Raw genomic sequence first — 16,859 nt, forward strand, 5'->3', positions numbered from 1 at the left:
CCAAAAAGGCCATGACTCAACTGGCCCTAGGAAACAGCAAACCTGGCCTCAGTATCTGCAAAGCAGAGAAATATTTGGGTGCTCATTCCATTTCAGCTCCTACCAAGGTAGATTATACACCCTGGGAGTGACATTTACAGATTTCATACAGAGAAGTCTAGCCTTGAAAATTATTTTTCTTTTTTCTTTTTTTTTCTTTTTTTTTTTTTTTCATCATGGTGATGTTATTACCACTTGTACTTCTGCTGGCAGGAAGGCATCCCCTACAGCTCCAACTGAATATAAACTCAGACATTCTGGGTCATCAGAACTGTGATGGACAAAGTGCTCTCCACAGCTCCTTCCCATCCAGAAGATGTTGATGTTAAAGTCTTAACACAGAACCTACAAAGGGGCAGCAAGTACCTTTTGATGCTTTCTTCTTGTACAAACAGGCAAAAGACTAAAGGAAAACGGGAAGGGATTTGAGCTAGTCAGCACTGGAGGAAAAAAAAAACCCTAAAAGAGTTGGGAATCTGAAATGGTACAAAGGACTTTGCTCCCAGGGGAGTTATTTTGCTGTGCTCATACAGCAGCTTGCAGCACAGCTCTTGTCATTTGGAGCTGGATGCTCAGACATGCCATAGCAACAAGCAACAGGGCCCCATTATAACTTTAGGTATTTAAAACTAGTCCAGGGGAAAAAAAAATTATATATACATGTATATATATAAATGGCTGCACTGGATTTGCAGCAAAACACCTCTGGACCTCAGGTATCACTTCTCCCCCTCACTTCACCCATTCTTAGAACTAAAGGGAACTGACTTTTTCAGTTTTTCCCAGGTTAAAATCATACCAATTGCCTCCCATTTTAATGAGCAGGCTGTCTGTCTCCTGCATTTAACTCTGATTTCTTAGGATTTGTCACATTTAATGGCTACGCAGGAGCTCATTACTTTGGGGATCCTGGTGGGAAAGACTGATTTTGAAGGATTATTCTGGGAGTTTATACAAATTTCACACAGGAAAGTTGTGCTAAGCTGATAAATACCTTCCTATATGTTCCAAGGGTCTGCTCAAGAGCAGTATATATCTTTACATTCTACATTATTGCTCACACAAAAGGTGGAAGCAGTTTAGGAGGTAAGGCTTCCCATGTTTATTTACACCTGTATTCTTGGGTACACAAAAGGTGGAAATCACTTTTCAAAACCCAGCACTTCTCAGCTGGTTACCTCATTTATTTCCTCTTTTTAGTAAAACTGTGGAGCCAGAAGCAGGCTCCTAGTTCACTTTCTAATTATTTCTAGGAAAAGTGTTTCCTTTGTGACCACCACTGTGTCACCAAGCCCAGGGAAGGCTCAGGATTATTCTAATCCTTCTCTCTGTGGTATAATCTCAGAGAGACCTGAGATGGTGCTGAGCAAAGCCTTGAATCCTAGGAGTCTTCAGGAGGACATGGTCATTTGAAATTGGGACTGTATGCAATGAAATCCAAAGCTGAAATTCCCAATTTGCTGTTGTCAGTCAGTGGAAGGATCTCACAGAATCACCTCCATGGTCATCAAGTCCAACTCTTATCCTGCCACTGACAAACCCTTAACTAATATATCCCTATGTCTGTACAACCCCTAAATTCCTCTAGGGATGGTGACTCCACCATGTTCCAATGTCTAAACATCTTCCCATGTCCTCTCACCAGCCTTCATCCCTCTGCATTTCTTCCTTGCTTTAGCACTGGTTGGTATTTCCCCTCACTGTGCCTTCTCCCCTTCAACAAAATCCCTCCTGCATTACACTTACAAGCATAAAAGAAATATTTTCTCTCAGGCTTATTTCAGCAGCCAGCCTGAGGGATGCTTCACCCTGCAGACCTGTGTGGCTTTCATTGCAGTGTCTGCCTCTGGAATTACTGACACTGTGGAAAAGCCTGGCTCTGTTGATAATTTATTTAAAGGTTAAAGCAGGAGACCTCTGAATAAAGCAGTGCCTGCTCACTCTTTGCACCCTGGGATCTGCAGGAGCAGATTTCAGATGCAGGAAAGCAAGTGAGCAGTGACAGCAGGGTGCAAAGAGATGGAGCATCCCAGGTTTTGTACCTTGTCCAGCCCATGAGACACTGTACAGCTTCTCATCTTCTCTTTTTTTTTTTTGTTTTTTTCTTTCTCCATTTGCACACTGGGAAGATGAAATGAATCTTAGGAAGTAGCTTATGCTTATATACTGACCCTTAGGTCCAAAAAGCCATATGAGAACAGAGGAATTGCAATTAAATGTAGCCCATGGATACACAGGAGGGTAGATTTAACCTTATTGCTTTTGGTATAAAACAGACTCTCTCACTGACATTCTTCCTATCCACATTCCCTTCCTGGAGAGTCAAAAATCTCAGCTGTGGTTATTCAAGTGACTGTAAAACAGCTGCCCCAGCTGTACCACTCTGGGCATGGAGCAATCCCCATGGTACCTCTCCCTACCCCAAGAGCAATGTTACATAGAAAAAAAAATACATTTGCAAGATGCTTTGTCTGAAACAAATGTGTTAAAGCTTTATCTGAAGCCATTAGATGGAAAAGGCCTGGGCTTATTTCTGCAGCCTTCTAAATGATCATTTTTAATCTCAATGAGAACAAAACCAAGCTCAGTGCAGCCATCTCCTCCTTAATCTCACTTTTCAAATTCAGCCCCTATACAAAGAAAGAGCTAGTTATTTCCAGGAGCTAATGCTTACACATCACCAGGAGAGGAAAAAAAATAATAAATTACAGTTATAAATGGTTAAAAATAGTGGCTTAATGTAGAAAACACAGGCAGAGTTGTCTCTGTCACCTAATGAGCAACATGAATACCTGGCATGGCAAGTATATCCATGGAAGTTCTGGAACTGGGAAGGTTTGGGTTGCACTCTGACTCTCAGGCTTTTGCAGAGCAAATTGCTCTGATGTTATTTGCTGACCCAAAATGATTGTGGTTGGGTTGGTCCAGCCAGAACCTCTGATCCATCAGACTGATGTTTATGGAGATGCCTTACCTGGCTCATCACTTGAATCAAGAAGCTGGAGAGCAAACACAGTGAGATGGCTGCCAGACTGCTTCTCATCACCTTTCCTCATCAGTTCTGAGTTATTAGGTCCTCTAGGCATATCCACAACTGCTGGAAGTTCTGAGACAAAGACACTTTGCCAAGGGTATTTACTACCCAAAGAGCCTTCCAGTCGTTTCACTTTATTAACAATATTATTTTCTCTGAAGTTTGCCCTGAAGTTTGAGCAGAGTGGAGCCTGCTTTGCTCCTAGGAGCTTTGTGTGACATCTCTCCTCGATTGGTTCCCCATTAGCTATGCCATCTACTCCATCTGCTGTTAATCTCGACGAACTGCAATTTATAGTGAAGGACAACGTCGACCTGTGAATTTTTTGGCATTTAATTCGAGGTTGGTCAATGCAGACGTTGAGAGATTTGTCCAAATAATAGATGGTGCTGGGACACTGATGAGATACCTGAAGGTGGACACAGGAGATGAAGGAAGGTGGCACTTTCTCTTTCCCATCACTACTTGGATGACTCAAGCTGTTCTCCTTCTTTCCAGGGTCAAAAAGCTGCTTTTGGGGCTTAAGAGCTGTTTGTGAGCAAGATTCAGAAATCCTGAATACAGCAGCACTTTGGGTTGCTTGGCCCGGGGGATGCCAGCGCTGGAGGTCACCAAGGACCTTGCTTGAGGTGGGGGACAAATTCTTGGGCTCTTGCAGGGTCCCAGCTCCAAACTTTGGGCTCCTGAAACCCATAGCAACACGCCTGGCTGTAATAGTTATGGAGGCAAAGCCTTTCTGCTGGTTTGGACACTGTTTTTTTGCTGCCACAGCAGAGTCCAAGGACAAAGTGGTGTCACCTGGAGGTGCCTGGATTTTTAATCTGCTGGGCAGTGCCACCAATGTTCTGTCAAGGTTGGCTGGACCATGGCTACCCAAAGACTGCTTCATGTGCCAAGCAGTGGGCTGGGGACACGTGGAGTGCAGAGGCAAAGCAGGGCAGATTCCTTTTGATTTATTCTCATCAATCATCTGTGAAATAACTATCGGTGAAATCAATTCTGCAGTTTGGGGTGACAGAGGCTCCTGCAAATGAAAAGATTCAAATTATCAACACACTCCAGCATAATGTATGTAACTGTTTCTCATCTACCATCTATCACACCAGACAGCTTTGTTGCAGACTTGCTGCTCACTTTCCAGCCATACTAACTTTTTTTGGTCATATAAAAACAGAGGCTCTTGCAATCAGCTCTGAATTATCTGGGAGGCTTCAATGAAATTTTCATCCCCCTAGTGCAAAAAAAAACCCCACAAAACCAACCCCAAACCAATCCACCAACAAAATATAAAAAATGTGCATTCTATACTATTATTTTCAGCATTTAACCCATTGTCATAGGTGGGATTTGTTGCTGCTGTGTTTGTTTAAAAATGGGCATGTCAAAGCCTGACTTTAAACCAAAGGCAAAGACTCCAAACTTCTCTTTCTTGATGGTCAGCTGGAATTTCAAAAGTATTTATCTGTATTATGGAACAGCCTGAAGGTTCATGGGTGCCATCACAAGCTGCAGAGGACATGTGGGTACCAGCATCATGACTGCTCCACAACCTCCCCAGTTACAAGCACAGAAGAACATCACCACAAGTCTGATATATTTTCCTGCAAGGGCTCAGGGTACTGTGTTAATTCATTAATTCTCTCTTGCTAATCATTACTTAATGGCACCTATCAAGGATGTAATCCCACATATGTCCAAGACTGAGTGACAGTGGCCCAGATTCATTTTTCCAACCATGACAGCAAATATCTATCCTGACAGCCCATGCATTACTTCACCTGATGTGACAAGGGAGATGCTTTTATGTTAAAGATACCCAACAAAGAGTAAACCTGAGTTTAAAATTTCCTGCTGTTATTATCCACATGGCTGGGCACAGAAATCACATGGTATAAAGCATCTGGCCTCATCTTATTGCTGCTGTCAACTGGCTGACTACATTGCTCCTTCCCTGTGCTTCTGCATCTCCTGATCCTAGGAGAAAAAAAATCCCTCACTGAACTGAGATGCAAAACTGAAGGATTAGCTCCCTACCAAAAGCTCAACCAAGTTCATTGGGATTTTAGGTGCCATTTGGTACCTACACTGCTCCTGCTTGTAATGAACTAAATCTCAGTCATACCTGAGTGTCTATCATCTGCTGATCAGCGCAAGTACTTAACAAGTAGCTCAACATATCATAGAATCATAGAACTGGCTGGGTTGGAAGGGACCTCAGAGATCATCAAGTCCAACCCTTGATCCACTCCCGCTGCAGTTCCCAGCCCATGGCACTCAGTGCCACATCCAGGCTCTTTGGAAATATCTCCAGACACGGAGAATCCACTACTTCCCTGGGCAGCCCATTCCAATGTCTGATCACCCTCTCCAGAAAGAAATTCTTTCTCATCTCCAACCTAAACCTCCCCTGGCACAACTTGAGACCCTGCCCTCTTGTCTTGTTGATATTGTCCCTTGGGGAAGACAATGTGACTGATGGAGCTGTGACCTCCCCAGGTGCCATGTTCTTCCTTCCTTCCTGGGTGTCAGAGATGGGACCCTGCACTGAAGCCCATGGGGAAAATTATTTCTCTGCTAAACCCTGCCTGGCTACAACCTGGTGACCTCCTCTGTAACTCTTGGGAAGGCTGATTTGGGAACCCAAATAGAGGTAGATCAAGGGTTCATTAATGAGGTAAAATGCCAAGTAAATTTTATCAAGCCTTTAAACCAGCTGCCTGTGGTTTTGACAATTCAATAATTTCACAGCCCCGGGGAAAGGCATTTTCTTCCTTCCTTGTGCCTTTCATGCTTTGTAACAACATTTGCCTCATGTTTTCTGCACTGCATTTACTCCTACCTCCAGGTTTAAGACCTTCCAAAACTCAAGCCTTCCCTCTGCTTTGAAATACTTTATTTTGGATGCATCTTTCATGCTCCAGTAGTTAATTTGACATTTCTTTTTTTTTTTTTTTTGTTAAGGGCTGCACAGATGGAGACATCCTACAGGAGTCCAAAGGCATGTCAAAAATGCTCCTGATTAACTACCAACTTGTGCACCCATGTTTTAAATAATTCTGCTTCTCATTTTTCTGCTCGTGTCTGTGTATTATTCTCTCAATTTCTGGCAAAGAAATGGCCCTTTAAGGTCTGACCAGCCAATCCTGTGCTCCTCGGGAGCTTTCAAGCTTCACTGCATCTTGTGAAAAAAAGCTTCACTCACACAAAGTAATTGTGGTGAACTGAAAACCTCAGGTTTTATCTTGAGAACATCCTAGACAGAGTGTACTGATATTTGGGATACCACTTGATTTAGTCTCCTGGGGTGTTTTTTAACAGCTTTTCACACACACACAAACTGTGCAATTTTTCTCCCCCTGACCACGAGCACACAGAATCACGTGTAGGCATCATTTTATTTGGTTTTTCTGCTGCCTAAGCTAAGCCTAACTAAACAATCCCAAGCCCAAACACGCTGCTCAGCAATCAGTGATTATTTTTTAAACCTGAATGTGTTCTGCTGACTGCTGCCTAAACATGTTTGATTTCTTTTACCTTGGTAGAGGAGGCTGTTTGCTCTGCAGCTCTCTGCTGCTGAGGGCCCATGCATGTCCTCTGACTGCTACTGTCCCATTGCTTCTGTGCCACTCCTGGGGGAAAAAAAAACCATCAAATAACATCATTTTCAGTGCCATGGTGGAGATGAGTTAGAAAATGTGGTTTTCTATGGAAGGAAAGCAGGAGAGACCATAAATCATCTGGGATCTGGTTACTGCAGGGATCCTATTTCTCCCTCTCCCTGGGATCCTGTTGCACAGATGGGTTTGTGGACAATCTCCCAGTACATCCAGGGCTGATCCCAAGCTTGACATCTCTGCTTTGGGTTGCTGTGCTGTGGAGGAAGAAGAATTGGGAGAGATAGGAAATAAGGATTTCAACAAAGTCAATTCTGTGGAGGCTGCAAAACCAGAGGCACAGCAGAGCACGTTCATGGGCTGAGTTCATTTCACCAAAGTCACCTCCTCCTTTAGAGAGCAACGGGACTTTGGAATCATATTCCCAAGTTCTGTTACATCCCAGCTTTTCTAATTCAGCACCAACTATTACCTCAGCACAGCAGCCTCTGATTTTGTCATCTTCTGTTTCCTGAGAGCTGCAGCTTGTTACACAGAGCTCATTTTCCATGGAACATGGGGCCTGGGCTACTGGGAGGATGTATGAGGTGTGTGTCAGTAGTTCTGCCAGAGATGACATTACTTTCTCTTTTGTGTGAAGCATCCCAAATTAATTTTCAAAAATTCTCTCTTTGGCCTGAAATCTCTTGACATCACCACCTGTGGCTGCATAGCAACAAATTACACCATTCCTAAGATCTTTTGCATTGTTTGGGTTTTTTTCTTTCATTTCGACAGCCTGCCATGCAAGTTGTTCATTTGTTTACTAACAGAAATCCAGTTTACATGTAACATTATATTAAAAAGGAATATTCACCAGCTCTACTTTTAGAAGTCTTCACTAAATTACATCCACCATCACAGGCTGCATCTCCTGGGTGCAGCTTGGGAGTAGAAGGGAAAGATAGGGAAGATATCAGGTCTATTGCCCATCCAGAGATCTCCTTAAGTCCCACCATGGAGCAGCAGTCACAAAACACTAACAGGATTATATATAACCTTCTGCTTTAATCAAAGATACTAAGGTATTTTTTAATACTGACTTGCACAGCTCCAAGATGTCAAATGCATAGCTGACAGGAAAAAAAAACCAAAATAATAGAGGTTTCCTTTTGCTACTGTGCAAAAGAAGGTCCCGAGCAACAGAGCAAACAGCTGGACTCATTAGGCATAGGAAAGAAAAAAACCCCAAATCCAGAAAATAACCAGTGCAGAGTGCCCACTACATAATTTTGGCAAGGAAATAAGACAATTTTGCAACCAGTGAAAATGCAATGAACCTGAAACTAGCACTGGATCATGGTAAGTGCTGACACAACCCACTGGTCAGATGCCCCTGGAGCCCCCTCCTCACCCTGCTGTGGCTGGAGGAGCTGCTGGGCTCCCAGGGAAGGACAAAGTCCCCAGGCAGAGGGACAAGGGGGAACCTCATGGAAAGGTTATTTTCAGTGTATCAGTAGTCTGGCAAATTGCATGTGAATCCTTTCACAATGAAAAGCTGCACATGCTGTGTGGTTTACTTTTTGAAACAACTAAATAGGGAATAACTCGCAGGGAAGGATGAAGAAGAAGAAACTTTGGTATTGAATTAAGGCAAGGGCTCAAAACATCCAAAGGTTTGATTTAAAAAAAAAAAAAAAAAAAAAGTATGGAATTAAGGAGACAACTTCAACTAAATTATCAATAAATTCCTCAGACACTTTCCAGTAAACAAACCACAGTTGTCTGGGGTTGAGCTGGAAAGCTACAAGAAGAGAACATCAACTTGGGAATGCCAAGCAGTGAGTAAGGAAATACAGAAAGCTGGCTGGGGGTAAATCAGGTCCAGAGAGGCTCAGTTTGCCAGGTGATCTGAGAAAGCCTGAGAATTAGCGGGTCAAACAAGAAAACGTTCTCAGAGAACACAGAGTAAACTACATAGAACATTAAAATCATTCTTATCAAAGTAACCTCCTGTGATTAGCAATAATCTGTAGGTAGGAACTTCCATCTTCACCAAGATCTCTTGAAACAGATTATCATCTTTTTTTTTAATGTTAAGAAGTAGCTGTTTCTGGAGCAGGAGAGAAAGGATGAAATCAAGTGAGTAGAAGAAGAGGAAATATTTATTTTGGTTGCTGAATCTTCCAGACTAGAGTTTTGCATTGCGTTTCATATCATATCCTGTGCAAGGACAGTCTCATATTATTATAGGAACCCTATTGTTGGAAAACACTCAAATTTTGGCAAGTCATTTAATCTAGCTGCTGAAGTAGATTAAATGGCACTGGTGGCAGAAGCTCTGGTAGTCCTCATGATATTATTAAATCTATTTTTGGAAGCTTCACATTTGTGAATTCATGTTAACAGAACAAGAAAAAAAGAAAAACTAAGCATACACATACAAAAAAAAAAAAACAACAAAACACCCAAACCTTTAAAAGGACCTTGAATTTATGTTTAAAACGAGGACACCTCAGGGAGCACAAGGGTTTTTAGCTGGGATGTGTCACATAAAGGGTTTCCATACCAATTCTCATTGCTGACAAAACACATCACGCTGCAACTCTTGTTATACAACAAAATGCAAAGTTCAGCCTCTCCCTGGTGTGAAAGCATGAAAGAAATGGAATTTCAAGTACTTTCCCTCTCTGTGGGGAGTGCAAGAAACTTATTTCTAAGTTGAAATCCCAAAGATTTGTTTAACCTCCCCAGCCCTCTCCTGGTGACCCCCAACTCTCCGGCTTAAAAGCGGGAGAGGTGAGGAGGAAGAGAGGAGCAGTTGCTGCACGTGAACTTTGTCCTATTACATCTTCCCTCTTTTTTTTTTTAATTTTTTTTTTTCCCCCCAGGGATACTGTTTGTTGAACCAAAAGCTAGGCTCCTTGGCAAGGCATCTGGACATCCGGCTCCAGCCCAGGGTTTTCCTAATTACAGAGTGCAGCTGGAACCGATTCTCCCAGTCCCGGGTGCCTTGGGCCAACTGGCAGCCTCCTCAGATAATGATTCAGAAAAGATGTACTTGTAAATCAGCTTGCTGAAACACAGGGAGATTGCTAAAGGTGAGGGTGCTGGGGAAAAAATGGTGTAGTGTGGATATTTGGCAGGCGTGGGACAGCCTGGGTTGGAGCCAGCTCAAGGGGTTGTACAACACTTGGGATATGGATGGAAGAGCCCATGGATAATGTGATTTTGCCAGTGTTTCAGGTCTTTGCTAGACACATGCAGACTGGCAGGCTTGGGGGATGCTGTTTGATGACATCCAGAGTGACACTGGGCAGAGCTGGGATGCCTTTAGAGCACTGGCCCTGGCCTCCTCTCCAGTTCTTTTGTCATGGATGTTGTCTACTTCAGTCATTTGCTATGTATTTACTCCTCATTTACAAGTCTGAAATGCATGTGAACCCTTCTCCTCTCAGCTCTACTCCATGCCCTGCCTTGTCCACACTGCCATCCCCTCTGATGGATTCCACTCCAGGAACCTCCAGCACTTCCCTCAAAACACCATAAAGCAACAGCACAGAAAAAAAAAAAAAAACATGATGAGAAAAGAGGAAAACTTCTCTACATTACAAAAAAAAATATAATTGCCTTCTTTGTTGATCCTTAGAGCACCATCTAAGAGATCTGCAAGGGCAGGCAGGATCCCTACAGCACTTTTGGGTATCCAAAAGCACTCAAATTCCCCACTTTGAATCTGGGAGCATCCATGGCTTAGCTGCAGGGTCAGGCAAAGCAATCAGAAGATTCTCAGCATCACTTAACATTTCTTTAAAGCCTTTTTCTCCTCCTGTGCATTATCAGCAGATAGAGCATACCCTTCAACTCGGAGGAATTAATTTCAACTCTGTTCTGTTTAAAACATTAGATCTGTTCCATTTTTTTTTTTTTTTTGTGACTTATTCAATTCAAATACCTGAGGAAGCCTTGAGGAAAAGAATGCTGTCATTAAAGATTCACCACATTCCCTCTCAGCCAGGGCTGGGAGAGATCAGAACCCAGGGCTTCAGATCTCCAGTGAGTCATCCAATAAACCCAGCCATCCATTACACATACACCTAAGATGAAAGCCAAGGCAGAATCAGCATCAGAACCAAATCCATGTCTTCTGCTCTTCCTCATGTGTCATAAAGAAAGAATATCATAAAACTGCTGAGGGTATTATCATCTGAAATAGAACAGGAACAACGAAGCAAAGGTCCATGTGCGTGGTGCTAAAAGTAGAGACAGATGAGTGCTGAAAATCCCACCTTATGCCAAAGTCCTTGCTGATATTAAATTGATTTCTAGGTAATTCACTGATGAACACTGTGGTCAGTGATTCATCTCCAGAAGGCACTGGCACAGGCCCAGCCTTGGCATCCTTCAGGGACATTTTCCTGAGCCTGCAGAAGGGATGTGAAGCTCCAGGCAGAGATGAGGTGTTGGGTTGAGCAGGAAAGCGTCACCCCAGTGAAGTGGGGGCAGAAGCAGGGTGGGAAGGCAGCCCCAGAGCCACATGTGGATTTTACTCTCTTTGGGTCTCATAAAAATACACCTGGTTTTCATCTCTGCAGGATCTGACATTCAGCAACCTTCACGTAAGAAGCTTTCACTCTGATGCTTAAGTTGCACACAATGGTACCCTGAGAGCTTGAATGCACCTAGAAACCACCCTGAGCCTACCCATCAAAGGAGGATGGCAGAGGGAGAGGACATCAGCCCCCTGACAGCACCTTTGCTGATCTGCTTAAAAGCAGCAGCACACACCTCCTGACAATGGGGGTCAAAGCAATATAGAGTTAAAGGGGGAGAAAGCAGCTGCCAACTCCTTCCTTACAACCTTTCTTGCCATGAAAAAAGCCCAAGCAATACCAACAAGGACCTTGCCACAAAAGAAAGTGTTTGAACACGGTTGCACCAAGATAACAGCATTTGAAGGCAGCTTTGTCGGGAAGGTTTTCAATCAGAGGAAGCCAAACAGCCTGAAATCATTTAAGTCTGAACAGGACTCATTATGTAAACAAAATAGAAAAATATTTTTTTAAGATGTCAGGATGGATTTCCTTCTGTTACAAGTAGCATCATGAGATTTGTTAACTGAATTATCTTCCCTTGCTTGCACACCTTGGAGCTGTAGCTGGCTGCCTGCAGAGATGATTACAGGATCCGCCACGGAACAGACAAATGAGCTCTGGTCTGCTATCAAAAAGCCAGAAGTCATAAATCTCTCATTATCCATGCCATTAGAATCAAGGTGCTCATCAGGGGGCTGGAAGGAGCAGAGCAATCATATCTTGAAACCAAAGCATAAGAGAAAAAAAATATTATGTTTTCATTAGGCATTGCTATTATTCTTTATCTTTGCTTAATAAAATAAAGTGGGGAATCACCCCCAGCACATCCATCACCCACATACACAGACTAAACTCAGCAGATTCTTCACTTTCTCCTTTTTTCCCTCCTCCAAGTTCTATTTATTTCATTTTTAAATTTAATTTTCAGTGGTATGAGGAGGAACACATTCCTGAGTTTCTCTGGGCAGCAGAAGCTTCCACGAACACATCTCAGCCCCTAGAAGCAGTGACTGATTCTCCCAACCTCCCAAAGCTCAGCTGTGTGGGCATGAGACAGGCCAAGGACTCAAATGGGAGCGCACAGGAAGATTTAATTGATGGTGGTTTGATTTCTTTGGTCTAAATAACACATTCTGTCACTTCTGAGATCTTTATAAAGCGTGGTGGGAGGGGGATGGGGACCTTAAAGACAAGGTATTAAAGGGAGGATATCTGTAAGGCATAGGAATTTGGAGCAAATCATGAGGGATAACTTTAATTGCCAAATAATTCTCTTTCATATTTTTTCTTCAGTTATTTCACTGTAAAAATGGAGGAATGCCATAAATGTCACAGGTTCCTAATCCTGTTGCACTGAGAGGGAGAACTGAAGACATGGAACAAGTCACCAAGGTCCCCAGTGCTGATGAGCCAAGGAATGAAGGTCCTGAAGCTCCCAGGGTCCTGAATCTCCCTGGTTCCTACCCCTTGGGTGGGTCTGGTTTCCCTCCATCTCTTCACTGCTAAAAACAACACAGTATTCTCCAGATATTCCTCAAAATAAAGATGTAACCAACAGGAGTGTTTCCTACAGAAAGAGCTACTGGGCTCAGAGTCCCCTTCCCAGCATGTCAGACACCCACATTTAGTGGACACGACCATTGCTGGAAGTACAAGAATGCTTAAGATAGCCAGAAAACCCAAAAGTGACTGTAAACATGACAAATCCTCTGCATAAGCAAACAAAGGAAAAGCAGTCCTCCAGCCAGAAAGCATATTTATGAAGAGTTATTTTAGTGCTAGTCCATGTACTCAGATAAAGGCCACAACATGCAGAGAATTTGATGGCACAAATGGGTTCTGTAAATAAAAATTCCATCAGTGTTACTCAGAGCTGGTAGCAATTACAAGCCAGGCCCATGTGCCTAAAGCTTCTCCTGTGTAATTGGTGCTAAGGGGCAATGGTTTGGCTTCAATATCCCTTCCATTTATCTGCTTTTGTAGGAGCATAACTTCCCAAGAAACTGGAGAGAGGACACGAGAAAAACTGTGCCCTGTTACAGCTGCAGTTTGTGACTCAATATATACCCTGCTGCAGGGATCTCTCCCTGGGCTTGTGTTTAACAGTGGTATTTGCTTTATTGATTTTTTTTTTTTCCTCCCCTCCTTTTTAATACTCTTAATACAGTGGTAGCTCCAGAAAATGATGTGTGCTGTGAGTACAGATGCCTTTGTCAGGACATCAAAGCAGCAGTTCCAACACATGTCTCTATTAGGCCAATTTTGTTTCCAAAACAAAGGAACAGGATATTCACATGAGCCAGTTTTGACACTGAACAATTTGTACAACAGAACTCAGCTCAGTGGAGCACCAGGCATGCCAGATTTAATACAGACTTCTCATGTTACTTTTGTATAACAGAAGTATTCATCGGTGTGTAATCCTTGGGATATTATTCCTTTCTGGAAACACATTAACTGCTGTGATTACAGACTTCAGGAACTGCTCCGTAATAGGGGATGTAGTGGTCTAGAACCAAGAGGAAAAAAAAAAAAAGTGTTCACAGGATAAAAACACAACAGCTAAGATTTAAATAAACATGAAGTCTAAAAAGTTAAATTTCAAAGTTACTAGTTTGACCACGAAATAAATATTTTTATTTTGCATAATTTGAGAACACTGCACAGGTCCAACACATTTCAGTTGCCACTGACTTGCCTGGGCTGTAAAGCCAGAGAGAGCTGATCTTAGGAATTATTTTACCACACAAAACTTTTCAGGTGCTGAACTAAATACCTACATTTGCCTTTTGAAGGGAAATTGGAAAACAAATCCCTACTCATCCAGCGCAGCAGTGATTTGTTTGGAATGAGCACTTCTGAATTCCACTGCAACAGGTTTAAAAGCACAGGTCACACAAGAGATTAAAACAAAAACAAGGTAATAGGAACATAAAAGAGAGCTTGGTGGCTTTTGGTTTTATCACCAGATTCAACAAAAGATTGCTGGTAATTGCTTTTGGTTGGGTGTTTGTTTTTTTTATTAAATCAGGCTTTCAACTCAGAAACAGAGGAGAGAAAAAAAAAGCTTGGAATTAGTATTTAACTGTTAAAAGTCCTCAGAAACTTAATTTTCAATATGTTTAAATACTAGTTGGCAAGGAATGAAATTTAGGGGTCTCAAGCTCTCCCTTGGCTGCAGATGCCCCCAGAAGGAGGAGAAGCAGAGCTGGGAGCTGTCAGCATCCACCTGGCCCCATCAGCCTGGCTGCTTCCCCGAGAAGCAAGATCCTGCTGCCTAGCAACAACCCCAAACTTCAGATGGATTGGATGTTCCACTTGTTCTTGTGCAAAACTAAAAGATCAGATCTCAAATGATTGCACCCCCAGCAACATCAGAGCTGCAACGGATGGGTAAGAAAATGCATTTTCCTTTGCTTGCTGCAAGACTTTCTTGCTCTACACTTGGATTTGTCAAATATATACACAGTCCCCAGCTGAGTTTGCTGCCAGACCAACCTGGAAAATATTTCCACTTTGGAATAGCTATTTTCACAATAATTCTCCCCCTAGGAGCCACCTCTACAAATAAAGTAATTCACAGACCTGTATGATTTCATGATGAGGTCTGATTTAGGGCCAAACACAAAAGGTCATGTTCACTCTGGCATGAGTGTGCTGGATCCCAAGACAAAACTCTGCTTGCAGGAAAGTTGTCCTTGGATTTTACAAGTCCTCATTTCTCTTAATTATTATGTAAAGAAAAACCACCACCACCCAAACCTCCCATAACCCTTTTGCATTATGTTGTCTACCTGGGTCAGTATTTCAGCCCGATTTCCAGAGGGCATTTGATTTATGCTCTGTCCTACATTTCCAGCCTGGGGCTTTTGAGCTTCTGGACTGTTTCCCCAGCATGGCAGGATGCTTGGTAGCTGAGCTCTGACAATCTGGATGCAAAAATCAGTGGGTTTGTAGAAATGAGGCTGCCACAGGAGCAAACTCACCAGTTTGACTCAGAGACACATTCCAGTTGGGCAGAACATCCACGGTGTCTCCTGGCTCATGGTGGACACATGGAAGAGGTGATGGGCAAGGAGAACTGGGAAGCACCAGAGTTCACTTGGATCTCAGGGTACCAACTCCTGGGCTTTGTCATCTCTGCTGCTCGTGAAAAAAAAACTCCTTTTCCATCTCATCTTTCTGTTTTCTTTGTTTAAAAGAATATGGAAATCTCACCCTAAGATTATGGAAACTGGGAGACTTCTCTTTAAGTGCTGAAGGCCAATCTATTGATGCTGGAACTGCCTGATTCCAGTACTGCTGTGCCTTAGACATCATCCTGTACATCATCTGTTCTGCTTAAAATCACCCAGCAAATCATTAGCAGAGCACTCACCTTCCTAAATGTGCCCCCCATGGGATACTCAGATTTTACTACAGAGAACACCTGGAGTAACCCAGTGGGAAGTGAGCACCACACAGCTTAGGTTGGGATGGAGCAAAATGCAAAGGCAAAGTTGAAGTTCAGCTGTTATGGATGATCCTCAGCACCCCTTTGTTTGTCCTACAGTTGTTCTGTTCAGGGACAATCTCTGATCCAGAGCCAGAACACAAACCATTAAATCATTTGGCTGCACTCCTCATCCAGCACAGCTCCCCCTGCCAAATCCTGGCCCCTCTCTGTTTCACTCTTCCCATAAGGAGGAGAACTGAGCCCAAAGGTCTCCTCAGGTCACCCAGGTACAGAAGTTGCTGAATGTGCTTTCAAGAACCCCTTGGGTCAATATCAATATTCTGTCCAGCACTAACAACCATCAGTGCCTTGGGCTACAAACTGCAGAATGACCTCTGGGGCATTTTCAAGATAAACAAGGAGATTGTTAGGATCTCCTGACCCCACACTGCAGACATTGATGCTCAGCTGGAACGTGACCAGGGCTGTCTGAAGTCAAAAGCAAGGAGCTTTGCCATGGGGGAAGAGATTTGTCCTTGTGCAGAGAGCCAGTGCAGGCCTGGAGAGCTTGGGAATTTCAGGGGGGAACCAGGGGGAATTTTCTTCTGGGGAAGTTTCTGATAGAAATTTGGTTTAGACCTAGAACTCTCCAGCTTTTCTACATTGCTAGGAGCCTCCTGTAAACTGCATTTTGGGATCTGTTATTTTGACTTTGAGCTGGCTCCCAGCTCAAACTCTTGTGATGCAACAAGACTCTCCCTCCTCCCCCCTTCTAACCCAAGCAAAAGAGCCAGGGAAAAATTCCTTGGAAACAGTCAGCATTTTATGGAATAGGCTGTCATTATTAACCCAACTTCCCTGCAATGGATTTGCACACACACTGTGCCAGGGGAGTGCTTGCTGCCAGCTGCATTAACTGCCTGGGTTGTGTGTGTATCAGCAAAACATGGAAATTGGGTTCTAAATCCATGGAATAATCCAGCTCCCACCATTTTTTACCTCCCACTCATGTTCCTGGGTCACCCCGTGTAACTCAGTGGGTACACTCCTGGCTGTCACTCTGCTGCATCTCATTTTAGGAGGGTGTCCTGGCCAATTTCCCAGCCACAAAACCCCTGCAGGTAGCTGGGAGAGGCCAGAGAAGCACTGAGTTCCCACCAGCT

The 16,859-nt window shown here is 43.3% G+C and overlaps 1 protein-coding gene across 1 annotated transcript in view; it reads right to left on the minus strand.

The window, feature by feature from the left end:
• C6H10orf90 (chromosome 6 C10orf90 homolog) overlaps positions 1 to 16,859 on the minus strand; it is a 55,002-nt gene that overhangs the window by 21,348 nt on the left and 16,795 nt on the right. Inside the window, exons 2-3 of the mRNA XM_008491762.2 lie at positions 6,608 to 6,702; positions 3,014 to 4,097 (exon numbers count right to left, since the gene is read on the minus strand). Coding sequence (XP_008489984.2) covers positions 3,014 to 4,097; positions 6,608 to 6,702 — 1,179 coding nt within the window. The remainder of the gene's footprint in view (positions 1 to 3,013; positions 4,098 to 6,607; positions 6,703 to 16,859) is intronic.

The sequence above is a fragment of the Calypte anna genome, chromosome 6, assembly GCF_003957555.1.
Source record: "Calypte anna isolate BGI_N300 chromosome 6, bCalAnn1_v1.p, whole genome shotgun sequence".
Taxonomy (NCBI): Eukaryota; Metazoa; Chordata; class Aves; order Apodiformes; family Trochilidae; genus Calypte; species Calypte anna.